The following is a 26,229-nucleotide window of genomic DNA, read 5'->3' as shown; positions in this document are numbered from 1 at the left end:
CCCCCATGCCCTCATCCCCTCCTCCCAGAGGTCACCAGACACCAGCTGCTCAAGCAATAAGCTGCCCCCATATCCCTTCTCCCTTGAGCTGGAAGGCAAGGCTGGTGTACCGGGGTCCTGAGAAGAGAGTGATGTCTTCAGGGGAGATAGGCAGGGAGCCAGGATTCTGGGGTCCTGTGCCTGCCAGGCCCCCCGAGGAAGCCTGGGCCCAGGCTGGAGCAGTAGGCGTTCTCCCCGGAAACACCCAGGAGCCGGTTTTTCAAGACTGAATCAGAGGCCTCCCGCCCTCCTCTCCAAAGCATTACCCTGTTGGAAAGGGGAGCCTGGGTGTGGTGTCCCCCCTCCCTGAGAGCTTGTGTGAGCTCCCAGTAACCCTCTTCCCCGCTTCCTGCTCCCCAGCCACTGCCATTCTGTGTGGCTGTGGAGTTGCTGTTTCAGGCCCTTCCCAGGGAAAAGAGGGTAGGGATGCTGGAATTCCAGCTAACCTGCTTGGTGCCCAGGCTGACACTCCTTTTTTCCAGCCCTGTGTTCAGGTTTGAGGAGAGCCTGGGAATGTCGGGAGAGGGTGGCAGTCAGCAACTCCACAGCAGGCATGTCCTGAGTATTGGGGGACTCAGAGCAATCAGAGTGAGGATATAAGATATGTTCATTCATTCCACAAATATTTCTTGAGCATCTACTCTGTGCTAGGCACTGTTCTTGGCACAGAGGATTTAATAGTGAACAAGTAAAAAATCCTTGTTCTTGGGTAGCTGCCATTTTAGCAGGAGAAACAAGCTAACAAGTAAAAAAGATACCTACAGATGGTGGTAAGTGCTATGAATAAAATATGAGGGGGTGACATGATAGAAACTCTGGGCAAGGAGGGCTCTCAGAGGAGGTGACTTTAGGACCAAAGCCTGAATGACAAGCAGGAGCCAGCCCTGCAAAAATCAGGAAGAGGGCACAGCCAGGGCAAAGTCCCTAAGGTTGGACCAGGCTTGAAATAGGGTGGCTGGGGCAGGCGATGCATCCAAAGCAGCGATTCTGCAGGAGTCTGGGGGGTCACATTGAGGAATTTGGAGCTTTTTTTCTGTCAGGTGGGAAACTGTTGTAAGATTTGAGGCAGGGGAGTGAGGTGATCTGGTTTACATTTTAAAATAGGATACGAAGTTAATAACAGCCTAAGACTGGAAAACAAGAGTTCTGCCAGGGCAACATGTAATTAAGTTCATGGGCCTGAGCCGTCTAGACCACAGGGGCAGTTCCAACAGGCTAAGGCAAGCTAGGGAGACTGCCTGGAGGAAGTAACCTGGAGTAGGCCCTGGCAGGCAGAGAGGACTGGGATGTTCCTGGGCAGGGTAGGGGAGGATGCAATATAATGACAATAATAATAATAATAATAATAATAATAATAATAATAACAACAGTTTTTTTAAATTGAATGTCAGGGAAAATGCTAAGCAGGTAACATGCATAATCTCTTTGAATCGTCATAAGCACTCTGACAGACAGGAATTCTGCCCGTTTTTCAGATGAGGAAACTGAAGCTCCATCAGATGAAGTGACTTGCCTACAGCCACACAGCTGGTAAGTGGCAGGGATGGGTTTTGAACCCAAGTCCTCATGCCTCTTCTGGCCTGGAAGGCAAATTCATTAATTACCCACTTTCCTCACCACTGTTATTCCCGCACCCCCAGTTGAGGACAGGCAGCCAGCCTAAACCAGGGCAGCAAGTGTGGGCAGAGAGAATAAAAAGGTTGGAAATTGGTGATCAGGATGTGGAGGCCCTGGGTAAAAAGAGGAAGTTAGTATCTTCTATATTTATAGATGGAAATAGTAATAATCACCAACATTTATGGAACCCTTATATTTTGTGCCAGGAACTGTTCCATGTACGTGTATGATTTCCTTAGAACTTGAAGAGCTTAAGACACTTGTCAAGGCCACACAGCTATTAAGTGGTGCAGCCAGATTCCAGACTCATGTTCTCAGCCTCCTGCCTCCTAGTGTATGATGGGGGAGGGGAACCAGGAGAGGTGATGAGGATTTTTTTATTTTATTTTTTAGAATCATTGAATGTAATGAAACAACTGGAGGAGGCAGTACTGGTTTATTCATTCAGAATTTATTTTTTTGTCTCATATTCAGTGAGTGCCTACTGTGTGCTAGATCCAATGATGGGTACTATTGATAGATGTAACCAATAAAAGACTAGGGTTCAGAATATGTAGTATTAGTATATCCAGAATATATAGAGAGTTCCCACAAATCAATAAGAAAAAAGATGGAACATGCAATTTTCTTAAATGGGCAAAGACTTAAACAGGCAAGTCACAAAAGGGCAAATCCAGATGGTTAATAAACGTATTAAAAGGTATTCAGAGGGGCCGGCAAGTGGCTCAGTTGGTTAAGAGCTCTGAGCTACAGCAATTTGAGTCCCGGCCCGAGCTGAGCTGCCGCTGAATGGCCAACAGGTGGCAGGATGGCTCAGCTAAAAATAAAAAAATAAAAATGGTGCTCAGGATCATTGATTATCAGGGGAATGAAAAAACCACAGTGAAAAAGGTGAGAGAGATACAGTCCCTTTTCTCCGTGGCTAGATGAAGTACACACCCTGTGCCCAGCACTGCTGGGAAGCAAGAGATAAGGGGCCACAGGGGCGGGGCTTGTGCTTTTGCTGGGGAGACAAGACCCTCTTGAGGGCAGAGACTACAGCCTGTGCCCCTTTGTCCCCCCAGAGCCAGGCACAGGAACTGGTGGGCTGGTCAATATTAGAATCCTTCATTCATCCATTCATCATTCAACAAGTATTTATTGAGCACTGTTCTCTGCACTGAGAATATAGGGACGAATAAGACAGACAAAATTCCCTGAACTTTCGGAAAACAAACAATGAACAGGATAAATGAATTAAAAATATTTTCCACCTGTAATAGGTGAGAGAGTGAGTTGTGTGGATACAAGGGAGCACAGCCGGTGCAAAGACCTGAGGCTGGACTTTGCCTAGTATGTTGGAGGAACAGGGATGAGGCCTGTGTGACTGGAGGGAGTGAATGAAGGGGAGAGTGGCAGGAGATGAGGACAGCGGGGTAGATCTTTAGAAGCCTGTGAGCTGAGGGGAGAACCTTGGCTTTTACTTTGAATGAGTTAGGAGCCCTGGGAGGAGTCGGAGGGGAGGATAGATGTGACATGGCTTATGTTTTACAGGATCACTCTGGCTGCTGTGTTGACAAGAGAACGTGGGGGGCAAGGGCAGAAGCTGGAAGACTTGGAAGAGGCAACTGCATTAGTCTAGGTGAGTGACAATGGGGCTGGAACAGGTGATATTAGAGGTGTTGAAGAATAGATGAATGAATGAATGAATGAATGAATGAAAAAATGAATAGATGCATGAGGATGGGTGCAGGCCACTGGACTCAACTGAATCCAGGACAACCCCTGGAAGAGGCAATCCGAAGTGGGGGTGCAGGAAGTCCGCTTGACACAGAAAAATATAATTTGGCATAATTTGATCCTCACTGCAACCTGGCCAGATGGATAGGATGTCCCCATTTGCAGACCAAGTATCTGAAGTCAAGGAAGATGGAGTCGCTTAGGGGATTGAGCTTTTTGGTTATGAACTTGGGCTTGGGAGTCAGACCTGAGGGTGCAGCCAGCCTCTGTGACTTTGGATGTGTTACTGAAAAATGGAATCCGAATTCTTTCCCAGTCTCTAAGGCCCTGCACAGTTGACTGATGTCACCTCTTTTACCTTCCCCACTTCATGCTCTCCTGTTGCTCACTCCACTCCAGCCACACTGGTGTCTGGCTGATCTGTGAGCCTGAGTCTGCGAGTCTACTCAGAACCTTCCATGGCTGCCACAGTACCAAGAGCAAAAGCTCACGTCCTCCCTGCAGCCCACGGCCCTGCTCCATATGCTTATCACCTCCCTGCTCTCACCTCCTCCTGCTGTCCCCCTTATTCATTCTGTTCCGACCACATGGGCCTCCCTGCTGTTCTTCAGACATGCCAAGCATCTCAGGGACTTTGTACTGGCTGTTCCCTCTGCCTGGAACACTCTGCCTCACATCCTCACGTGGATGCTTCTTCCTGTCATTCAGGTCTCAGGTTCAGCTTCACCTGCTCAGCGAGGCCCTCAATAAAACTTTGCTTGTTTTATTGTCTTCATGGAACTATTAGAAGTTCTATGGGATACTTACACCTTCTTCCCTGGACTGCATGCTTCTAGACAGCACTGACAGAACCCCAGCTAGCTGATATAGCACCTAGGAGTGAATTAGAAAAAGGCAGCCCTTCCTCCCAGCACACATATCACCATACGAGGGTCTGATGCTTTTGCACAGGGAGCAACCTGTGTAACTGCACACATGGCCCCAGTCAGGGCCCTTGCTTGTCTTATTGAAAGCAGTGTCTAAAACGATGTATGGATTATTTAAACACCCAAAAAAGACTTGTTTGACAGGAGGAATGGAGAGAGGGAAAGACGGCAGAAGAAAGAATGTGAGGGAGAGGAAAGAAAAAAAAGGTATCAGTCAGGACAGGTTTTGCCACAGGAACAACCTCTAAAATTTTAGTGGCCAAACTCAACAAAGGTTTAATTTCTTTCCTGCTCCATGTCCATTGCAGCTAGGCGAGAAGTTCCATTTGTTGTAGTGGCTCAGGGCCTATCCTGATGGAGCCACCACCACATCAAAAGTGGTTGGTCACCCTGCCAGGGAGAAATAGACCTCTGGAGGCTCTCTCCCCAGTATTTAAATGCTGCCGTCCAGAAATGTCGTGTGTTACTTCCTCTCGCAACTCACTGGCTAGAACTAGTGACATGTCTCCCCAGTCATAAGGAGGTCAATAAATGCCATCTGCCTATGTGCTTTGAAAGGAGAGTCAGAAATATTTTGTGCACAGCACTAATGACTGCAACCTATAGAAAAATAAAGAGAAACTGAACCGCTCTGAGCCTCCATTTTCTCATCTGTTAAATGGGTGTAATCGTAGCATAATATGATCCCTACTGTGTTTCACCAAAAATAAGACCTAGCCAGAGAATAAGCCATAGCATGATTCCTCCAGGATCTGGAGGGCACGCACCCCTCACATGAGAGTTTTATGACCTGTTTCAGGGAGAAGGATGCCTTTTCCATAAACTTCAGTTTAAAATATTCAGTATGCCAAGGTGCCATATTTTGGCACCTAAAACCATGCTACGGCTTGTTTTCTGGCTAGGTCTTATTTTGGGGGAAACAAGGTACGTCCCTATGTGGTATGAGGATTAAGAAAGGTCATGGAGCAGTTAGCAGGGGATGTAATAGATATTCGCTGCTATTACTACTTCTGTAGGAGTGTAAAAGTGCCGGAACCGGGATTTGAACTGAAGCCAGTCTGTTCTCTGAATATGTCATGGGGCCTGTAGGGTGCTAATGGTGGGGGAGAAGGAGCCCGGGGCCAGTGCCCAAGCCCTGAGCCCACTTTTCTGCCCTGCAGATCTCCTGGGCGCGCCCCCTCTTTCCGCTGCTCATGCCGCTGGGACTGGGGCGGCGGAAAAAAGCGCCGCCTCTGGTGGAAAATGAGGAAGCTGAGCCAGGCCGTGGTGGGCTGGGCGTCGGGGAGCCGGGGCCCCTGGGTGGAGGTGGAGCAGGAGGGCCCCAAGTGGGCTTGCCACCCCCTCCCCCGGCCCTGCGGCCCCGCCTTGTGTTCCACACCCAGCTGGCCCATGGCAGTCCCACTGGCCGCATCGAGGGCTTTACCAACGTCAAGGAGCTGTACAGCAAGATCGCCGAGGCCTTCCGGCTGCCAGTTGCCGAGGTATTTACCAGGGAGCGCCGGGGCCCTGATGGTAGCCCAGAGGCCTGGATGTGCCTCCTGGTCCTGAGCTGGGGCTCAGGTGCTGAAGCTGCAGATGCTGAGGCCTGTCCCCAGTGAATTATGGGGAACTGGAGGCCAGGACTGGGTGCTGAGTTTCCATCAGGCACTGGGAAGCCTGCTTCCCGGTGGATTATGGGAACTGATGGCCAGGACTGGATGCTACATTCCCACCATATTTTGTTTGTGCCCCAGTGGATTTTGGGGGCTGGAGGTTAGGTGCAAGTTTTACTTCTCCGTGATGCATAGGGAGGCAAACCCCAAGGACTTTGGGAACTGAAGGGAGGCCAGGAGGGCAACAGTGGGATTGAGCAAGAAGTTCAGCTGCAGGGGTCTCAGTAGGCCTGGTGGGTGTCTGTGCCCCTTTATTCATTCCACAAGCATTTACTGAGCACCACAGTGGGCCAGACTCTGTGCCTGCAACCAGCAGGGAGTTTTTGCTAGGACAGAAATCCCAGCCCAGCAGAGCTGACATCCCATTGGGGGCCCTGCCTTGGCATGGGGGTGGTCAGGCACTGGGTGGGGACCTTCAGGCCTTTCCCTACTCTCCTCTCTTCCCCCTTAGGTTGGGGTTGCAAAGGCCAAGGGAGGGAAGGTGAGGATTGAGTGTCTCCCACCTCTGCAGGTGATGTTCTGCACCCTCAACACCCATAAAGTGGACATGGACAAGCTCCTGGGGGGTCAGATTGGGCTGGAGGACTTCATCTTTGCCCACGTCAAAGGGCAGCGCAAGGAGGTGGAGGTGTTCAAGTCGGAGGAGGCGCTGGGGCTCACCATCACGGACAACGGGGCAGGCTACGCCTTCATTAAGGTGCCCGAGGTTAGGGCGGGCTGTAGGACCCAAGGGCGGAGCCACACGGCTGACACCTCTTCTCCCCACAGCGTATCAAGGAGGGCAGTGTCATTGACCATATCCAGCTCATCAGTGTGGGCGACATGATCGAGGCCATCAACGGGCAGAGCCTGCTGGGCTGCCGGCATTACGAGGTGGCCCGGCTGCTCAAGGAGCTGCCCCGAGGCCGCACCTTCACGCTGAAGTTAACGGAGCCCCGCAAGGCCTTTGGTGAGGGGCTGCCGCCTGGACCACCATGATCACCCTGTTTACTTGGGTCTAGGCTGCAGTGCCAGGGGCCACCAGCAGGTGGCGCCCAAACCCAGCTGGCCAAATTGGAAAGAGGCAGCTCCACCCTGCCTTGGGGAGGGGGTGCTGGTTCTCTGCCCAGCCTAGGAGGAGGGGGGGGGGCAAGGAGGAAGTTGCCCCCACACCCAGCTTCCAGGAGCCATTAGCCCAGCCAAGTGCCCCCAACCCTGGCCAGTCCCCCACCCTGAGAAGCCAAGCTTGGCTGCCCTGTGGCAGCCCCCCCACTTTTCATTCTGGCTTCAGTAATTCTCAGGAATGGGCTGGAGGCCCCTGGGGTGGGGGTGAGGGACTCTAAAACACTTCCCCAGGCAGATAGGGCTGGTCCTTGGCCCAGCAGCTATACCCCCTTGGCCTTGGGGAATGCAGCTGGAGACCAAGGCCCCACCCCCGTGTGTCCCTTAGGCCCTGGGAGTAGATGTGACCAGTCCCAGTCTCCCCTCCAGCCTTTTTCATTCCCAGCCCCTGGGTGCTCCTCCCCCATCCATGCCAAGCCTGAGTGAGGAGTCCTGCCCTCCTAGAGTCACCTTAGCCCCCAACTCCCCCTGGAGCCTACAGAAGCTTGGAGAAGGTAGAAGGGGGTGTCTAGGGTGTCTAGGGCCAGGATTCCTGGGTTCCTGCCCAGAACATGCTGGAATTGGGCCTTCCCCATCCTCACCCCTCCCCTGCCTTCCACAGACATGATCAGTGTACGTGCAGGGGGTGGCCGCCCTGGCTCCGGCCCCCAGCTGGGCACTGGCCGAGGGACCCTCCGGCTCCGATCCCGGGGCCCTGCCACAGTAGAGGATCTGGTGAGTGTTCCAGCTGGGCCTGAGCCCCCCCTTCCCTGCATATTCATAGGCGGCAGCAGCAGCTGATACCTAAGGGGCTCCAGACACGATTCAAATCCACTTGTGCCTCCTCCCAGCTCTGGGACCTTCTTAGGCAAATGGGCCTCGGTTTCCTTGTCTATAAAATGTGGGGGGGAGGATAACAATACCGACACTGGCAGAGTTGTCATAAGGATGAACTGTGGGTTAATATACATAAAATGGCGAAAAGAGACCCGGCACTTAGTAAATACAGTTACAGTTACATTCACATTATAATGCCACTGTCTCTCCTCTCTCCTGTCTCCAGCCCTCAGCCTTTGAGGAGAAGGCGATTGAGAAAGTAGATGACCTGCTGGAAAGTTACATGGGCATCAGGGACACGGAGTTAGGTGAGTTGGTGGCACTTCTTCTGGGTAGGGTGGGGGTCTGGGGGAGGGGCTTCTAAGGTGCTGTGGGTGGGCCTGCCCTGAGCACCTCTGCATCTGTGCCGCCATTCTGCTCCCTCCCCCACCCTCCAGCGGCCACCATGGTCGAACTTGGGAAGGACAAGAGGAACCCGGATGAGCTGGCCGAGGCCCTGGATGAGCGGCTTGGTGACTTCGCCTTCCCCGATGAGTTCGTTTTTGATGTTTGGGGTGCCATTGGGGATGCCAAGGTCGGCCGTTACTAGGCCTCCTGGTGGACCTTAGGATGACCTGGGCCCAGCCTGGTGGGAGCCCCTGGGGTGGGGACACCACAGCCCAGACTCCAGCGTCCGGCTTTGGCCTGGCCCAGCAGCTCCAGGACGATGCAGCTCGGAGGTGGAGCGGAGCTCCTGCCCCACTCCAACTGGTACCACCCCCTCTCTGGTTCCTAGCCTGGCTGGGGTCCCAGCTGCTCCCCCCACCCCACCCCCCATTCCCCACCTACCTCAGCTAGTCAGGCGCGGGGAGAGATGAGCCAGATTGGGCAGCCAGCCCCCGCCCCTAACACTTTCCACATCAGCTGCCAAACTGGTCCCTCTGTCTCCCTGGGGCCTCAGGTTCTATTTGGGGGTCCTAGCCTCCCTGGTTTCCTGTTGGAAGGAATCCAAAAGGGGGGTGTCCCCCTTCAGCAAATGCAATAATACCCTCCCACCACCCCCCTCCAGAGGAGCCCCCTACCTCTGCATTGAAACACAAGTCTGCTGTGAACCCCCAACCTCCCCGCCCCACCCCTGTGTCTCCTTCAGCCCAGCCTCGGACAGACTGGGCGGAAGGGATGATGGCGGTGGGCTTTTGTATCTGAATTTGCTGTCTGGAACATAAAGACTCTATCTGCTGTTGGACCTGTCTGGTGACTGAGGGATGGGAGGGCAGGGTGGGCCTGGGCTGGGAAAGAATGTAACAGCTGAAATCCATCTTCCTCTGGCTCCAAATTGAATTAGGAGCTGGCCTGGGCCGCCTACCCCCTCCCACCCGTTCCGCCTGATGAGGCTCCTGGCTATAGGCCACCAGGCTTCCAGGCAAGGCTGGAGCTTCTTGGCCTACTGCGGGTTCAAGTCTTGCTCCCTTTTGAGCAAGGCCTCCAGCCACCACAGCCCAATGTGAACAGTGGGCACGAGGCTGCCGGCTACAGTCCGTTACAGTCCAGGGTCATGGAAAGCACCGGGGCCAGGAGGCTTGAATGCCTGTCTTGGAAAAAGATGTGGGGAGGGCAAACGGAGTTTTGGGTCTGCTGGGGTAAGTGCTATGGGGAGGAGCCCACTCCTGAAGCTGGACGAGCTGTCATGATGCAGCCCCCAGTAGACTGGACGTGCGGAGTCTGGGGGCACTTATGGCCAGTCATGCTGTGCACTGGATATAAACCTGGCCTGCTTGTTTTGACAACCCACTTGATCCTTGAGGATTGAGGAGAGATCAAGGAAGGGGGAGGCGGTATCCTGGCCAGACCCGGAGGGAAAAGCCAAGATTGAAAGTAGGGGCGCCAACCAGGCCAGAGGTCCCTGCAGGAATGTTTGGGGATGAGACGAGAGAAGCGTGAGCCCTGCCCAGTCCCCATTTCCACTGGGCCAGTGGATGGGCCTTGGGAGTGGGGAAGGTGGGGGGACTGCTGGGTTGGGGGTAGGTACACAGCCTGTGGCTGTGTTCTTGGGATAGGGTGGGGGTGGCCAATGTTAGGGTTACTCTGTGCATCATCCCTGGGCACCTGTGGGTGCTTCATGTGTCTGTGCCAGTAGATGGCTCTGGTTTGAAGGGTGAGTGTCTTGATATTGAGAGTAGGACTGAGTGTATCAGAATATTGATGGTTTGTGACCATGTTGAGGGCTGTAACTATCTGTTGAGGAAATGGGGTGCAACAACTCTCTCTGTGTGCCAGGGTGTTTTGGGGTATAACTGGTGTTTTTGGGTGTCTGCCCGGAGTGTGGCCATATGACTGCATGACTGTGCAAGTGGATGACTGAAAGTGTGTGTCTGGATGTTCCTGTTCCTAGGGTAGGGGGGTGATCAGCTAGATCTAGGGGCATCCAGGGGTGCCATTCCTTGTGTCTTGGGTGTGTGGAGTGTGCCTGTGGAACTTGGATTGTTGGGAGGTGTCTCTAGGTGATTTGGATATGGCTGGGGGACTGTCTCAGCAATAAGGATCTCAGGGGGCTGTATTTCAGGGTATTGAGAGACATGGCCCATGTTAGAGTCAGTAACTTTGGGCACATCTCTGTGCTGGTGGTGTGACTGTCTCAGTGAGTTCAGGGGTTTGACAACGGCTGACCCCACGTCATAGCTGGCTGGGGACAGGCTGTGATGGTGGTTGGTATCAGGGTATTAGGGGATATGATCGTGAGACTGTGTGTGTGTGTGTGTGTGTGTGTGTGTCCCTACTCAGGGCAAGAGGGGAAGCTGCCTCTGTGTGTGGCTGTCTTTGTAGCTTGGGATGTGTGTTGCTCACCACATCCTAAAGCACAATCTAGGAGAGTCCCCTGATCGCCCAGCCTCCTGCTCCCCCCTCCAGGGGTATGACTGTGCTGCCCTGGTCTGGGCTTTAAGCCCCTGTGTAAATAGTGGGCGGATCTCCTGGCCTGACTGGTCCTGACCCAAGCTGGTCCACCACCCAAGGCACTGCCCACCACTGCCCACCCAACATCCATGAAGGCTCTAGCAGGGCAAGGGGATGCCGCTGCCCCCACAAGGGCTAGACCCCTAACTTCACAGCCCCAGGGGGGCAGCGGCACCCCCTGTAGCCACCCCAGCCCTCCCTGAGTGACGCTCACATTTTCCAGTGTTTAGATTTTATCCGCTTTATTAATGAGGCAGGCAAGAGGCCCATGCCTAGGGGGAAGGGGGGTGCTCCTGCCCCCATCAGGGGGAGGGGGTCAGGACAACTCCCTGGGAGCTCCCCTTCCTCACAGGGGTAGCTGGGACCAAGAGTAGCCCCCACCTATTTCCAGGAGCCTAGAGAGGTGGTCTCTGTCACCCCAGGCCCCCTGTGGGCTGGCGCTAAGTGGAGCGGCCCCTGGAGGCCTGAGCAGGCAGCAGGAGGCCGCAGGGAGCTGGGGAGCCGCCCCTGGAGGGAGGGAGGGAGGGAGGGAGGGAGGGAGCGAGCGGCCTGCCAGAGAGCTGGAGCACAGTAGGCGAGGGTGCGGAGGACAGCAGGAGCCAAGACACAGGCGATGGGGTCCCAGGGTCTCATGCACCACCCGGTAAGGCTGGGGCTCGAGGATATCGGGTAGGGCTGGTGGGCGCCGAAGGATGGGGCCGTGGCTCCCTCTTGCCTGTGTTCCTTGACTCCCAGCCCCATCTGTCTGTTCCTGTTGCTCTTACCATCGGTCCATCCTCCCTATCTGACCCAGCGGGTAGTTTTGCCCTCTCTGCCCTCACCGCCAGGGTATCAAGAGATGTGCGGTCCTGGGTCAGCCTGGAGGCCTCCGGGGCAGGAGTTCTGGAACTGTGGTGCATACAGGGTGAGGTAGCGGTGGTCAGGGGTAGGGCCTGGGTGAGACAGCGGTGGAGCTCAGAGATGGGATTGTGGGGGACAGGGATGTGGCTGTGGGGATAGAGATGCAACCATGGGGACAAATGGCCATGAGAGCAGAAATGGGACCACGGGTACAGTATAATAGGGGAGAAAATGGGTCCACCCATAGAGGTGGGGCTGTAGGCATCAAGGATGGGACTGGAGTTAGAGGTAACATAATGACTATCAGAGATGGGGCATTGGGGTCAGATGGGGGCCTGGGGTCAGAAATGGGTCAGTGAGTATCAGATGGGGTCAGCGACCAGGAATCTGCTGTGGTGTAAACAGGAGGTGGGTCCATGAAGCCTAGAGATTACAAGACACAAGGGCTGCAGCCAGGGGAGCCACAGTGGGCAGAAAAGGACGCAGTGAGAACAAAGTGAGTTTGGGAGCAAGAGCTGGTCTGGGATGGTGAGAGGCAGAGGAGGAGGAAGAGTCAGGAACTGGGTAGCCAGGGTCCCTGGAGTTGCCGTGGGGTAACATGGGCCCCAGTCATCTGAGATGGGACACCGGCTGGTCTCAGCCAGACAGTGGGCACTGGCCCTGGGTCAGGTTCATCTTGCCCTCCTCTTCTCCCCAGCCCTACCCCTGGCACCTGACATGAGCCCTTGCGGGCCCCTCAACCTGAGCCTGGTGGGCGAGGCGACCACGTGTGCGGCGCCTGGGGCCGCCAACGCGTCGGCTGGGCCGCAGTCGGGGCTCTCAGGCGCGTCGCCGGCGCTGCCCATCTTCTCCATGACGCTGGGCGCCTTGTCCAACGTGCTGGCGCTGGGGCTGCTGGCTCAAGCCTCCGGCCGCCTCCGGCGCCGCCGCTCGGCCGCCACCTTCCTGCTGTTCGTCGCCAGCCTGCTGGCCACCGACCTGGCCGGCCATGTGATCCCAGGTGCGCTGGTGCTGCGCCTGTATGCAGCCGGGCGCTCGCCGGCCGGAGGAGCCTGCCACTTCCTGGGCGGCTGCATGGTCTTCTTCGGCCTGTGCCCGCTGCTGCTGGGCTGCGGCATGGCCGTGGAGCGCTGCGTAGGGGTCACGCGGCCCCTGATGCACGCGGCCCGTGTCTCGGCGGGCCGCGCGCGCCTTGCTTTGGCCGCGCTAGCTGCCGTGGCCTTGGCTGTGGCGCTGCTGCCGCTGGCGCGCGTGGGCCGTTACGAGCTGCAGTACCCTGGCACGTGGTGCTTCATTGGCCTGGGCCCGGCGGGGGGCTGGCGCCAGGCCCTGCTCGCCGGCCTCTTCGCGGGCCTCGGCCTGGCCGCGCTGCTCGCCGCGCTCGTGTGCAACACGCTCAGCGGCCTGGCCCTGCTGCGCGCCCGCTGGCGCCGCCGCTCTCAACGGCGCCCCCCGACCTCCGGTCCGGACAGCCGCCGGCGCTGGGGGGAGTCCGGACTCCGCTTGACCTCCGCCTCGTCCGTCTCGTCTGTCGCTTCGGCCTCCGCCGCCTTCCGCGGCTCTACAGGCCGTGGGTCAGCACGCAGAGCCCGCGCTCACGACGTGGAGATGGTGGGCCAGCTAGTGGGCATCATGGTGGTGTCGTGCATATGCTGGAGCCCGCTGCTGGTGAGGGGCACACCCGCCCCGACACGCATGCCTCTTCTAGCTCCTGCCTTGGCCCCTTTAAACCTTTTCCATCCGAGGATACCTGGGTTCTCTTTCCCTTCCCCAGCCAGGGCCCCGCCCCCTCGAGGCCCCACCTGTGAGGAGAGCCGCCCTTTGCCCTCTCCCTCTGACGTCCCACCCCTCCTCCCAGCCCCCTTACCTTACTCCTTCCAGGGGTCTTTTGTAGTTTATCCCAATGCATGTAAACCTTCTTCTCCCCAGGTCCATCTCTCTAGGCCCAAACACTTCATTTCCTTGCCCCCTACCGCCTCTCCCACCCCGTTTTCCTTCTCCCCTTCAACCCCGTGCTTCGGGACACCTGGGACTTCTCTCCTTTCTAGCCCAAGCCGTCACCCAATGAAGGCCTGTTTCTGCCGCGACCTCTAAGGCCCTGCTTCTTTGTCTTTCCATGGCTCCTTTCCAGGAAGATACCCATTTACCCCTCTGTGCCGTTCTGCCCCTCCTCACAGCCCCCTTACCCTCCAGCCATGCTCCCATCCATCCCAGCCCCACCCCTCGCCGGTACCCTTCTTACCCCCACCCCCACCGCTTACACCCTCTTCTCCCGCAGGTGTTGGTGGTACTGGCCATCGGGGGCTGGAGCTCCAGCTCCCTGCAGCGGCCGCTCTTTTTGGCCGTGCGCCTCGCCTCGTGGAACCAGATCCTGGACCCCTGGGTGTACATCCTTCTACGCCAGGCCGTGCTGCGCCAACTGCTTCGCCTCCTGCCCCGGAGGGCCTGTGCCAAGGGCAGCCCCGCTGGGCCGGGCCTAACCAGGAGCACCTGGGAGGTCAGCTCGCTGCGCAGCTCTCGGCACAGTGGCCTCAGCCACTTATAGGCGTGCTCGGAAGCCCAGCAACTAAGCCAGACCAACCCGGGCTGGGCCCAGGTCCGCAGCGCGGAGCCTTCGGGGAATAAAGCCATATTGCGGACAAGCCCAGGGCGGTAAGTTCCGTCGGTGCTGCAGCATCCATTTGACCGCGCCGGAGTGGGAGAGGCAGTGCTCCTATGGGTGCAGTTCTGAGACTTGCCACTTGGGGGCACAGGGACGCCCAACGCGGAGCTGGAGGAGCATGCGCATAACGCCGCGACAGCACCCCCCCGGGACTCAGGCTCTGTTCCGAGCAGAGCAGGAGGGGTTGGCCGCTTCTTGCCCCTACCGCTGCCAGGACTGCCTCCCGCAGCCATTTGCTCATTATGGCCCTGAGCTCCCCAAACACAGTCCCAAGGCCATACCCTCAAACAACGTCCATCATAGCTTCTCCCGACATCCCCAAACAGCCCGATCCCCCTCCCATGGCAGCCTATCCAGCTCCCCATCATAGTGACAGTCCCAAGTCTCCACCCTCACTTGACCCTCTTCAAATAACGCCCCCACCATAACCCAAGGCGCCTCCCTATAAACTCTCCACATCTGATCACCACCCCCATTCTTGCACACCAGAAGAGCCAGGGATGCATGGAGGGGGGCAAACCCCAAAGGCCTTTTTAAAAACTACTAACAGCTGGGTCGGGGCAGGGGTGAGGGAGAGGGCTAGCAGCCCCCAGCCACAAAGTCGAAGTCCCGGAAGGCTGCCTGCTCTTTGGCCGTGAGGGGCCGCGCATCGCGGGGCGGGCTCAACGTGGGGGCCTCCCCCGTGAACTCCTCGTCGAAGTTGCTGACATCTGTGCGGCCCGACAGCGTGGGCACGAAGGGCGGCGGCAAGCGCCGGGCCAGCAGGGCATCCCAGCCCAGGGTCTGTAGGGAGAGAAGGAAGAGGTCAGTGTTGGGGGGCTGGGGCACAGACCACAAGAGGGGGAAGCCCCTTGTGCCCCATCCAGCCCTGGGTCTGTGGGGATCAGCCTAACGAGTCACAAGACAGAGGGAAAAAGTGGACTGGGAGCTCAAAAGGATCAAAAGGTGAGCATGGGGGGCCTGGTGATCAGTGGGGGGAGAGCCTGGGCTCATCCACAGGGCAGTGCTTCCCACAGGGCCAGCCTGGAATAGATGTGAGTGTACCAGGGTCAGCAGGGGTGAAGGAGGGGGACGGAAACGGGGGTGACAATGTTGCAGGTGAAGCAACAAGGTCTGGACCCGAGCCTGCGCTCCGGATTCCTCCGCAGCAGCTGGGAAGAAGGGGGCTCTGTGTCAGTCTTCCCCTTCTGGGTCTCAGAGCCCCTCCCCAGGCCCACCCCAGCTTGGGAGGGTCCTTACTCTGCGCATGATGCCAATGGCTTCGGCTGACAGGAAGCGGGGGTAGCGAACCTCATCATTGACGATGCTGTCAAATACTTCTTCCTCATCATCCCCTGGGAATGGGGACTTGGGACAGGGAGAATGCAGGGAGAACCGGGTGAATTAGGCTCCTCTTCTGGCCATACCACACCTAGCCCCACCTGAGCCTTCTGCTCAGCTGCACCTTCACACAGGAAGGTAGTACCCCATTTTATAGATTTGGAAATTGAGGCCAGGGAGGTGAAGCCACCTGCCCCTGATAATATCCCTGGAGGCAAATTCTGATCCCACCCCTGAGCACAACACAGGTTCTAATGCCATCCCAGGGACAGGCAAGGTGGGGGCAGCCTGGAGCCTCACCTCGCCAACCAGCATCTCATAGAGCAACACGCCCAGTCCCCACCAGTCCACTGCCCGCGTGTATGACGTGTCCGTCAGCACCTCGGGGGCCAGGAACTCTGGGGTTCCACAGAATGTGCTGGTCCGGTCCCCATAGCCCATCCCTGTGACAGTAGGGCCATGTGAGATTATGTATTTGGGGGCAGGGGGACCCAGCTCTAGCCAAGCTCAACATTGTGTGGTCCAGCCAGCCCTGTCCCAGGGTCAAGGGCGGGGGTGTGAGATACCTGGGTAGGGTTGGAGACTCCATTCCTTTCTCCACCCGCTGCCTAATCCCCAGAGGCCAGCCCCTCAGACCCGGCCCCGCCCCTCACCCTCCTTGCAGAGGCCAAAGTCTGCGATCTTGACATAGCCCTCGGTGTCCAGGAGCAAATTGTCCAACTTCAGGTCTCTGTGAGGGGTTGGGGGGATGTAAAGAGGGATGAGTGGGGATCGGGGCCCTGCCTGAAGCCTGAGAGCCCCGCAGTGGGCAGAGCGCACACACGCACCTGTAGACAATCTTGTGTTCGTGGAGAAACTGCAACCCCAGCACCACACAGGCTGAATAGAAGCTGCAGAGAGAGGCTTGGGTGAGGGAGTCAGGCCTCCAGACAAGGAAGATCATATAAACCTGGTTGCCACATCCTCAAAAGCCCACCTGTTCCCCTCAAACTCAGGAGCTGGGGGGAGGTGGAGCCTGAAGGGGAAGGAGCGGGAAGGGGGCTGAGGCATCAGGGTGCAGGGGGGCAGGGGTGCTGGGCTCACACAGCACGGGGCTCAGAGAAGACGTCGCTGTGGATGTGTAGCATCAGGTCCCCGCCGGCCGAGTACTCCATCACGAAGCACACGTGCTCCGGTGTCTGGAAACAGCCAAACAAGTTCACCAGGAAAGGATGTCCCGCATTAGTCACTGCTGCCAAGATCCGCTTCTCACACATCAGGCTGTGCAGGATGGAGGCCAGGGGTCAGAGGGCACAGTAGATCCCTACCCTTGACTCTCACGCTCCCTAGAATCCTCAATCATTGGATATTTGTTGAGGGCCTCGCATGGTTGTGCAACCTTGGACAAACTGCTTATTATCTCTGAACCTCGGCAGCCTCATCTGTTAAACAGACACCTAGAATCCATCATCCCAGTAACATTCCCCCAACTTCCCTTTGGAGAACTGGCAGGAGTGGGCTGATTGGAGCAACCCATATTCCTGGCCAGGAATTGGTTCAGGGATGAGGAAGCGGAACCAATGGGGCTCAATTTCAGGATTTCTGCTGGAATTATTAAAGAAGGGCTAAAGCTGGTGGATGAGCCTAAAACTGCTGGAGTGCGGGGGCATCTCTGCCTCAATGAGGGGACTGCAAGCAAAGCCCATACACAGAAAAGTAGAACTGAGAGGCTTCACCTGAGCACCTAGATACAGCCATGCCTGAAGGCAGCCACCCCTGGACTTTTCTGATCCAGAGCAAGAAATTCCTCTATTTGCTTAAGCCTGCCTGTCTGAGTTGAGGGCCTGATTAACAAAAAGATGTCAGGAAGATTGGGGACAATCTCAGTGCCTCTAATGAGAATTTACAGGGGGCCAGGCACTGTGCAGACTCTAGATGCAGCCTCTCATTTAATCCACCTGACGACCCTGCAAGAAAGGCATTATTAAGGGCCGGCCAAGTGGCTCAGTTGGTTAAGAGCTCGCTCAAAAGTGCAAGCTGAGCAACATGGCTGCCGGTTCAATTCCCGGCCCGAGCTGAGCTGCAGCTGAGCTGCCAACAGGTGGTAGGATGGCTCAGCTAAAAAATAATAATAATAAAAATAATAATAAAAAAAGGCATTATTATTCCCCTTTTATAGATGGGGAGACTGAGGTTCAGAAGGGCCTCCCTAGGGTCTGTAAGCATGTCTCTGGCACAGGTAGGATTTTATCCCAGGGCCCTGATCCCAAAGCAGAGGCAGTGCAATGGTGCCATTAAAAGCACAGGCTTCAGGAGCTGGCTGAGTAGCTCAATTGATTAAGAGCGTGAGTTCTGAGCAACAGGCAGCCGGTTTGATTCCCACACGGGCCAGTGCGCTGCACCCGAGCTGAGCTGCCGCTGAGCTGCCAACAGGCGTCAGGATGGCTCAGCTGGTGAGAGCACGTGCTCCTAACAACAAGGTTGCTGGTTCGACTCTGACATGGGATGGTCGGCTACACCCACCCGCAACTAAGATTGAACACGACACCTTGAGCTGAGCAGCCGTGAGCTGCCGACGGGCGGCCGGATGGCAACTAGACTTGGAGCTGAGCTAGCTGTGCTCTCCACAACTAAGACTGAAGGACAACAGCTTGGCTATTCCCTTCTCCAATAAAATCTTTAAAAAAAAAAAAAAAAAGAACAGGCTTCAGCGCCTGAGTTCCTAGGTTTGAATCCCGGGCCTGCTGCTTACTGGCTGCGTGACCTCAGGCAACTTGCTCAACCTCTCTGTGCCATCAGCAGAATGGAACAATAACAGTATTTACTTCATATGGCTGTCGTGGGGAACAAATAAGTTACTGAATGTAAAATGCAGAGTGGGTGTTTTCTAAGAGTTATTATTATGTATTAAGTACTAGCTTAATAAGTGTGAGAGGGACTGCTCTGTCTCCCATTTCCCAGAAAAGAAGACTGAGGTTCTCAGAGGGTCTGAGCAGGGTCCCCACCTCTCCACCTCGTCTCGGGCCACAATGTCCCCTTTCTTCAGAGCCTTGATGGCAAACAGCTCCCCGCTGGGCCGGAATTCAGAGAGCAGCACCTGGAACCGCAGTGGGCAGGGGTGACCTTAGCAGCTAGCTCGGGGACCCAGGGGTGTAGACTTCCAGCCCTCCAAACCCTTGCCCGCCATCTCACCTTCCCAAAGTGACCCCGACCCAGCACCGCCAGGAATTTGAAATCCTCGAGGGTCAGGGGTGACTTCCTGAGAGAGCTGTGGAGAGAGGACACTGGTAGGGACGAGGACAGAGGGCAGGGGTGGTGGGTGGTGAGTGGGGGAGGGGTGTCACCTGCACAGGGCGGGGCCTGAGGTCTCCTGGGTCTCTGAAGGCAGCACAGGTGTGGTGGTTGTTTCCTGGATTGGGGAACTCTGTGGTGGAGAGAGGGGGTCAGAGTGAGGGAAGTCAGAGCATCCCATAACTAAACAGCCACTAAGGCTCCTGTTACCTCTCTGACCTCACCTCTCCTCCCACTCGCCCTCTTGCTCACTCCCAGCAACAATTCCTCTTGCTGTGCCCTGAACACACCAGGCATGTTTCCACCCCAGGATCTTTGCACGGGCTGTTCCCTCTGCCAGGAACTCTCTTTTCCTGACACCTGCACAGCTCCTTCCTCACCTACTTCAGGCCTTTATTCAAATGTCACCTTTGCAGGCCGTCAATTGACTGCCCTATTACATGACTAACAGAACCCCCCAATACCAACACTCTCCGTCCCCTTTCTCTGCTTTATTTTTCTCCCCCGCCCATTTCATGCTGTAAACATATTATTTATCTACTTATTCCCTTTATTGGTATTAGCCCTTTGGAGCCACTTTTATACCACATGTATATGTAACTGAAAATAATCAGAATACTTTTATGGGAAAAGAAAAATCACCTACTGGTCCATCATGCTTTACTATAAACATAGTTCTAAAAATTCAATCAGTGCAGGTTGAAACATTTCCTCCACCAGCTGCTCTCCCCAGAGCCAGCCACTGTTAATGATTTCCTGGGTATCTTTCTAGATATACTTTATACCCGCCCGAACAAAAGTGCTGTTATAAGCTCCAAGTTTTTTTTTGCATCCACTATTGGCAATATCCATCTTGCCTCTCCCACTGGACAATCCGTCTTGGAAATCATTCTATGCCAGCACATGAGACTGGTCTCATTTTCACAGCTGCATACTATTCCATTTTGTCATTTGTTTAGCTCTGGTTCCTACGGATTGACCCTGAGGTTGTATCCACCCTTTTGCCCACACAAATCTGCCGCAGTGAACATCCTGGTTGTGCATGTGTGTGAAGGTCCAGGATAGATGTCAGCAATGGGATTTCTGGGTCAAGACAATGTCCATTTTTAACTCAGCCAGCTAGGCCCTCCCAAGGGGATGCAGTGATTGGCACACCTCCCACTGGCTGCCTGTTTTCCCACATCCTCCCCAGCCATTGGTGTTATTCAACTTTTGGATTTCTTTCCTTTTCTTTTCTTTTTTTACCAAACTCATCTCATATAATGAGTTAGCTCATTTAATTCAATGCCATGAATCATATATTATTTTCATCTTTTAAAAATGAGATATAAAATTCACTCTGAGGTAGATGAAGGGACCAGTTGTCGCATGTGTGTCCATCCGGGTCCCCATCACCTAAGCAGGGGTGGGTAAACGCTGTTTTTTTGTATGGCCTGCAAGCTAAGAATGGTCTTTAAAGGGACGGGAAAACAATTAAAAGAATATTTCCTGATCTATGAAAATGACATGACATTGAAACTTCAGCAACTATCAGTAAGGTTTTCCCAGAAAAAGCTATGCCTGTTTGCTTAAGTAAGTATCCAGTGGCTGCTTTCTACAATGGCAGCGCTGAATAGTTATGACTGGGACTACCTGGCCCACAAAGCCAAAAATATTGATTATATTGCCCTTTAAGGAAAACGTGTGCTGACCTCTGACCTAGATGAAGTACACTCCCATCACCCGGCAGGCTCCCTTGTGTCTGGCTCCCACCAATAATCAACCCCTCCTTCCACGCCCAGAGAAAACCTCTATCTTCTATCATCAACGTGAGTTTTAAACATGCTCGTTTTACAGGGCACTGAGCGCAGAGAGGTGAAGCAGCTTGGCTTGGGTCGCACAGCTAGGAGGCGGCAGAGCAGGGATAGGGACCCAGGAGGCCTGGCTCTCCAGCTTACGTTTTTATCCAGAACAAAGAACTGGACCCAGGTTCTGCCAGAGGCATGCTGTGTGACCCAAGGAAGTTCCTCGTGGTTTCTGAGCCTTGAGCTGGGAACCAGGTCACCTGATGCTGCCTAGCCAGGCCTAGGGGGAAGGAGGGGAATGCTTACCAGGCTCGATGGGCTGAAAGGAGGGCCCAGAGGGCTCTTCTGAGGGGAAATATCTAAGTCAGCCCCGAGGTTCAGCTTCTCCACGGATATGTCACTGCAGCACAAAAAAAGAGGGTTTATGTCTGGGACCCAGCACCCGGGGAAGTGACTGGGGCAGCCAGGAATCCCCGGACCTGCCCTCCTTACCCTGTGGACCGGGCCTCAGGTCCGGGAGAAGCCCCAGGGCTGAATGTGCCTGTGTTCGTGGCATTGGGGATGAGCCTTCGAAGCAGCCGCACCCATGTGGCAACATCGATGTTCATCTGCCTGGCACGCTGGAATGCCTTCCCTGGAGGAACAGGGCAGTGTCACCCTGGCCTCACCGGGTGATACCAGGACCCCTGGCGTCTCTCCTGCCCTGACCCATCCATTCACCTTGCTGCTTGGAGAAGATTTTCTTCTGCCGTCGGAGCCGGGGTATCCTCTCAATGACAGGGTTGCGGAAGGTGACCTGGGGAGAGGAGCCGACAAGTGAGGACTCTCACCCACCTCCAGGCAGCTTGGTGGGGAAGCCCTTAGGAGCACAGGTGTGCGCAGCCATGTTTTGGGGGTTCTAATCACTGAGGCATCGCATTGTATTGTATTAAGGGGTTGTAAAACCCAGCCATCATTTGGCAGGGCCACCTTCTGAAGTGTTATCTTGGAAAGATAAGAAGCAGCACTCAGGCCTCCTTGAGGGGTGGGAAGAGGGTCTGACCCCACAAGATGCACACTCAACTCTAGCAAACCCGAGGGTGGTCCCAGACCAGCAGATGAACATTACCTGGGAACGTGCTAGAAATGCAGACCCTTGGGCTCCCCACCTAGACCCACTGAATCAGAAACACGGGGTGGGGGGCAGGCATCAGTCTGTTTCAATAAACCCTCCAGGTGATGCTGGTGCCCACCCAGGTGGGGCAACCACTGGTCTAGCTGAATTCTCCCAACTCCAACACATCTTCTAGAAGGTGCTGAAGTCATGGAACTGTGTCACTTTATGTGCATCTGATACAGTTGCTACTAGCCACACACGGCTATTTAAATGAAGCAAAATTTAAGTAACATTAACACTTCAGTTTCCCTGTCACATTAGCTACACTACAAGTGGCTGGCGGCTACTATATTGGACATGTCAACATAAAACATTTCCTTCTACAATAGAACACAACTATTATCGGCTCATTGCAACAGAACTGCAGAACGTTCTACTGGATGGTGTTTTGGGGAGGCATAAAACAAAATGAAATTCTAGAGATAAACCTAGAAGGCTTCAAAATTTGCCCCCCAGGGCCACCCACCACATTCTCGCTTGGTTTTGGACAGTTCTTAATGAAAGAACAATTTCACTGCCCTGCCACTGAAGTCAGCCCCTCTCTCTCCTTTCCTTTAGCAGTCCTGGATTATGAGGACGTGTAACAATTTCCACATGGGGGTATGCATATGGAGATATATGTGTGTGTGTGTGTGTGTGTGTGTGTGTGTGTATATATATATATATATATATATATATATATATGTATGTATGTATGTATGTATATCAGGGCATGTGGATATGTTAGAGGCAGATTTAAAGAATTTTTGAGGCCGCTGTGAGCAGCAGTCCAATGGCTGACTAGAGACTGCCTCACCTGGGAAGAGCACAATGATAATACCAAAATGGGCCAGTGAAGCGATGCCCTCCACAACTAGACTGAAGAACAAAAGGACAGCAACTTGTCTGTTCCCCTTCCCCGATTCCCCAACGCTGTTTCCCTCCCCCAATTTCCCAATAAAATCTTAAAAAAAAAAAAAAAAAGAATTTTTGAGGATAACTGGCTAAATGAAGGGGCCAGTGATGTTCTCTGCTCCTCAGCTGTCTCCTCTGTCAGCTGTGCATTGGGTTACTGTGAGGATTAATGAGTTAACTGAGCAAAGTAATTAGAATAGGGCTTGGCTCATACTACCAAGGGTCAGCTAGGAATGTTATTCAGACCATGGGCTCCCAACCAGGAGATACTGGCAATGTTCGGAGACATTTTTGGCTGTCAAAACTGGGGGTGTGCTACTGGCATCCTGCGAGTGGAAACCAGGGATGCTGCTCAACACCCTAAAGTGCACAGGACACCCCTACAACCGAGAATGATCCGGCCCCCAATGTCTATAGTGCTGAGGGTGCAACACCCTGATTTGAACCCTAACACCACTGCAGATGGACTCTTTCTTTACTCAACTGTGGCTCTGGTAGCATATGTTGCCATGTGCCATGACATGTTGGCAAGTTTTGTTTTTCTTTTCTGGCTTGACAAAATTTTGTGGTTTTAATTTATTTTTATTTTTTATTTCTTGCATTTTTATAAGAGTGTATTTGAGCCAAAACTGACAATTGCTGGGAAGCAGGATCTGAAATGCTCCCTGATTTTATTTTACTTTTTAGATCTTGCATCAGAACAAAATCAATACCAGCTTAAGTTGTGTCACTGAGGTGACTAATTATGTGTTCTTTTCTATCAAGGTTCTGAGACCAATCGAAAACACGTCTTCCCTTTCTATGAGAGCAGGAGATGTAGGAAGCATTTCTTAGGGTCAGGGGTCGGGCTATACCTCGGCCACCAGGCAGCCCTGGGGTTCCATGTCCAGCTGGACCTCATGCCTCTCGTTGTCCAAGAAATCCTCCAACTTCAGGAATTTGAGGGCACACAGGCCCCGCTGGTCCCGCCAGAACACAGCCAATTCCAGTTCCCGTGCCTCAAGAGAGAAGAGGGCCATCAGTTGGGGTGCCCAAGACCCAGAGCCCCCCTCCCTCAATGCCCCAGCGCCCCCCAACTATGCTCACCCTCTCCAGCTCCAGGGTGAAACTCTGGTCCCAGGCGTTGGGGCCACAGGGCTTCCAGGATGTCTGCCCCACCACCGTGTTATCCAGCTTGAGTACAGTGCTAACCTCACCTGGAACGGGGGTGGGCGTGAGGAAGGTCAGGAAATGCTGGGGCGGGGGGATATCTCTGATGTCTTATTAAAAAAATCCTCTCCTTTTCTACCATAATATTCTGCTATACAATCTTGACAGAGCTTTATGGTTCTGCCTTTCACATTAAGGCCTTTAATCCACTTCCAGTTGAGTTTTGTGTATGTTATAAGGTAGGAATCCAAATTCACTTTTATTCTACATGCAACCTCCAGCAATACACTCCTAAGTATTTACCCTAGAAAAATGCCTGCAGGTATACATCGGAAGATTCATAAATATAATACTTATATAATGGCCCCAACTAGAAACATCTGCCTGTCCACTAACAGGAGAATATATAAACCATAATATAGTCTTATTAACTGAACCATGAAATTGTTAATATTCAACTTTTTTTACTTAGAAAAACAAAAAACAGTAATTTGATATGGCTCAGTTTAAGACAATGGACTATTAAACAGGAGCAAAAATGAATGAATGAACTACAGTTTCACGCAATGATGTGGATTCGTCTCCCAATGCTGAGGAAGCCACTGCCATGGAATATATTCTGTATGATTCCACATAAGTGATGTCTGAAAACCAGGCAAAATTCAGGTATATTTTTTGAAATGCCTACACAGGTGCTAAACTACAAAGAAAAGTAAAAAATCATAAAGGTCAGAAGAGTATCTACTTCTAGGACAGAGGAGGGGGCTGGAATTGGGGAGGGGACCTGAGGGGGCTTCCAGAGAGTTCTATTTCTTGACCTCTATCATTAATCAACTTTGATACATACTTTTTTGTACATATGTATTAGTTATTTTTTTTATTGTGGTAAAATTCACATAACAAAAAGTTTACCATCATAATCATTTTTAAGTGTACAGCTACATGATATTAAGTATATACACACAGTTATATGACCATCACCACCATCCATTTCCAAACCTCTCTTCATCTGCTCAAACTGAAACTCTGTCCCCATTAAACACTAACTCCTCATCGCTCTCTCCTAGTCACTGGGAACAACTGTTCTTTCCACTCCATAAATTCAACTATTCTAGATTCCTCATATGTGGAATCACACAGTGTTTGTATTTTGTAATTGGCTTATTGCACTCAGCATAATGTCTTCAAGTTCATCCATGTTGTAGCGGGTGTCAGAACTTCCTTCCTTTTAAAGGCTGAATAATATGCCATTGTGTGGATACACCACATTGTGTTTATCCATTCATCCATCAATGGACAATTGAGTTGCTTCCACCTTTTGGCTATTATGAGTCCTGCTGCTATAAACATAGGTGTGAGAATATCTCTTCAAGACCCTTCTTTCAACTCTTTTGGGTATATATTCAGAAGTGAGATTGCTGGGTCACATGTTAATTCCATGTTTAATTTTTTGAGGACCTGTCATGCAGTTTTCCACAGCAGCTACACCATTTTATATTCCCACCAACAGTACACAAGGGTTCCAGTTTCTCCACATCCTCCCTAACACCTGTTGTTTTATTTTGTTTTGTCTTTATTACCCATCCTAATGGGTGTAATGTACTCATTTTTTAGAGTGTTACAAATGTGAGGCATCCCAGGACATTCCCACCCCACCTCATCCCTCCAGGCCCGTGATGCCCACTTACTGGTGCTCTCAGCTTCTGCTTTGAGGCTGCTCCGACCACTGAGGCTTCCACTTCGGCTGTAAAGGCCCCGGGCTGGGCGGCTCAGGAAGGGGGTTCGGCTGTCAGGGGTTCCAGGCCCCCCAGTCGAGGGTAAGTGGTTCCAGGGGATGGTCTCTGGAAGGTCCCTGCAGCCTACCACACGCACCTCCAGGGTCCCTAAGGGAGTGTCTGGCTCAGCGGGGACCACATTCAGGGCAGGCCAAGGTGAGGAGGCCGCAGGTGAAGTGGGCATGTACAGAAGTAGCCAGCATGCAAGTGGCAGTTGGTGAGGGGCAACCATGGTGGGGCAGGGGGTGTGATGCAGGGATGGCTACACCCAAAAGTGAGAACTATGGGACAAGGGGGAGGGGATCAGGCTGACGCAGACCAAGCTAGGGAGGGGCTCTGGATGCTGGGGTTTAAGGACAGAATAGAGGTTCAGGGGATAGGCCAGAGGTCCAGGCAAGGAGGAGCAGAGCAGAATTCAGAGGCCTGATCTGTGGTCTGAGGCAGGGGCTCAGGTCTAGGGTAGGGCTGGGCTGGTGAGGTAATAGCTGAGGGATCTAAGGAGGGTGGGGCTGGCTGGCCTGAGGGGGCTGGTTCAGAGGTTCAGAGCTGAGGGTTCTGAGTGAGGAGCTAGGGTATTA

General features: G+C 53.7%; 3 protein-coding genes across 4 annotated transcripts in view; 2 read left to right on the top strand and 1 right to left on the bottom strand.

Annotated features, from left to right (window-relative positions):
- GIPC1 (GIPC PDZ domain containing family member 1) overlaps positions 1-9,093 on the top strand; it is a 9,937-nt gene extending 844 nt beyond the window's left edge. The window contains exons 2-9 of the mRNA XM_019664108.1: positions 1,515-1,569; positions 3,190-3,277; positions 5,462-5,782; positions 6,465-6,650; positions 6,722-6,902; positions 7,656-7,768; positions 8,097-8,178; positions 8,308-9,093. Coding sequence (XP_019519653.1) covers positions 5,495-5,782; positions 6,465-6,650; positions 6,722-6,902; positions 7,656-7,768; positions 8,097-8,178; positions 8,308-8,459 — 1,002 coding nt within the window. The 5' untranslated portion in view covers positions 1,515-1,569; positions 3,190-3,277; positions 5,462-5,494 and the 3' untranslated portion in view covers positions 8,460-9,093. The remainder of the gene's footprint in view (positions 1-1,514; positions 1,570-3,189; positions 3,278-5,461; positions 5,783-6,464; positions 6,651-6,721; positions 6,903-7,655; positions 7,769-8,096; positions 8,179-8,307) is intronic.
- Positions 9,094-9,922: 829 nt separating this feature from the next.
- PTGER1 (prostaglandin E receptor 1) lies at positions 9,923-14,278 on the top strand. 2 transcript variants are annotated; one of them, XM_019664213.1, is made up of 2 exons: positions 9,923-13,309; positions 13,920-14,278. In XM_019664213.1, the coding sequence occupies exons 1-2, from the start codon at positions 12,260-12,262 to the stop codon at positions 14,184-14,186; spliced, it is 1,317 nt and encodes a 438-aa protein (XP_019519758.1). In that variant the 5' UTR covers positions 9,923-12,259; the 3' UTR covers positions 14,187-14,278. The 2 variants fall into 2 exon arrangements, with proteins under 2 accessions (XP_019519758.1, XP_019519757.1); XM_019664212.1 differs by lacking the exon at positions 13,920-14,278 and having other exon boundaries at positions 9,923-11,444; positions 12,339-13,879.
- Positions 14,279-14,804: 526 nt separating this feature from the next.
- The window catches only part of PKN1 (protein kinase N1), a 19,263-nt gene continuing 7,838 nt past the window's right edge, over positions 14,805-26,229 (bottom strand). The window contains exons 6-21 of the mRNA XM_019664133.1: positions 25,565-25,913; positions 23,814-23,923; positions 23,582-23,725; positions 21,398-21,473; positions 21,170-21,311; positions 20,984-21,077; positions 18,947-19,026; positions 18,795-18,870; positions 18,608-18,699; positions 16,707-16,883; positions 16,451-16,513; positions 16,277-16,353; positions 15,924-16,066; positions 15,543-15,650; positions 15,417-15,454; positions 14,805-15,117 (exon numbers count right to left, since the gene is read on the bottom strand). Coding sequence (XP_019519678.1) covers positions 14,883-15,117; positions 15,417-15,454; positions 15,543-15,650; positions 15,924-16,066; positions 16,277-16,353; positions 16,451-16,513; positions 16,707-16,883; positions 18,608-18,699; positions 18,795-18,870; positions 18,947-19,026; positions 20,984-21,077; positions 21,170-21,311; positions 21,398-21,473; positions 23,582-23,725; positions 23,814-23,923; positions 25,565-25,913 — 2,004 coding nt within the window. The 3' untranslated portion in view covers positions 14,805-14,882. The remainder of the gene's footprint in view (positions 15,118-15,416; positions 15,455-15,542; positions 15,651-15,923; positions 16,067-16,276; positions 16,354-16,450; positions 16,514-16,706; positions 16,884-18,607; positions 18,700-18,794; positions 18,871-18,946; positions 19,027-20,983; positions 21,078-21,169; positions 21,312-21,397; positions 21,474-23,581; positions 23,726-23,813; positions 23,924-25,564; positions 25,914-26,229) is intronic.

The sequence above is a fragment of the Hipposideros armiger genome, unplaced genomic scaffold, assembly GCF_001890085.2.
Source record: "Hipposideros armiger isolate ML-2016 unplaced genomic scaffold, ASM189008v1 scaffold_417, whole genome shotgun sequence".
NCBI classification, from domain to species: domain Eukaryota; kingdom Metazoa; phylum Chordata; class Mammalia; order Chiroptera; family Hipposideridae; genus Hipposideros; species Hipposideros armiger.
The sequence above is the reverse complement of the archived record's forward strand: the minus strand, read 5'-3'. Positions and strand labels throughout refer to the sequence as shown.

Bases quoted from the DNA above. Each gene is read 5' to 3' on its own strand.
- PTGER1 (XM_019664212.1), top strand. From the start codon at position 12,359: ATGAGCCCTTGCGGGCCCCTCAACCTGAGCCTGGTGGGCGAGGCGACC.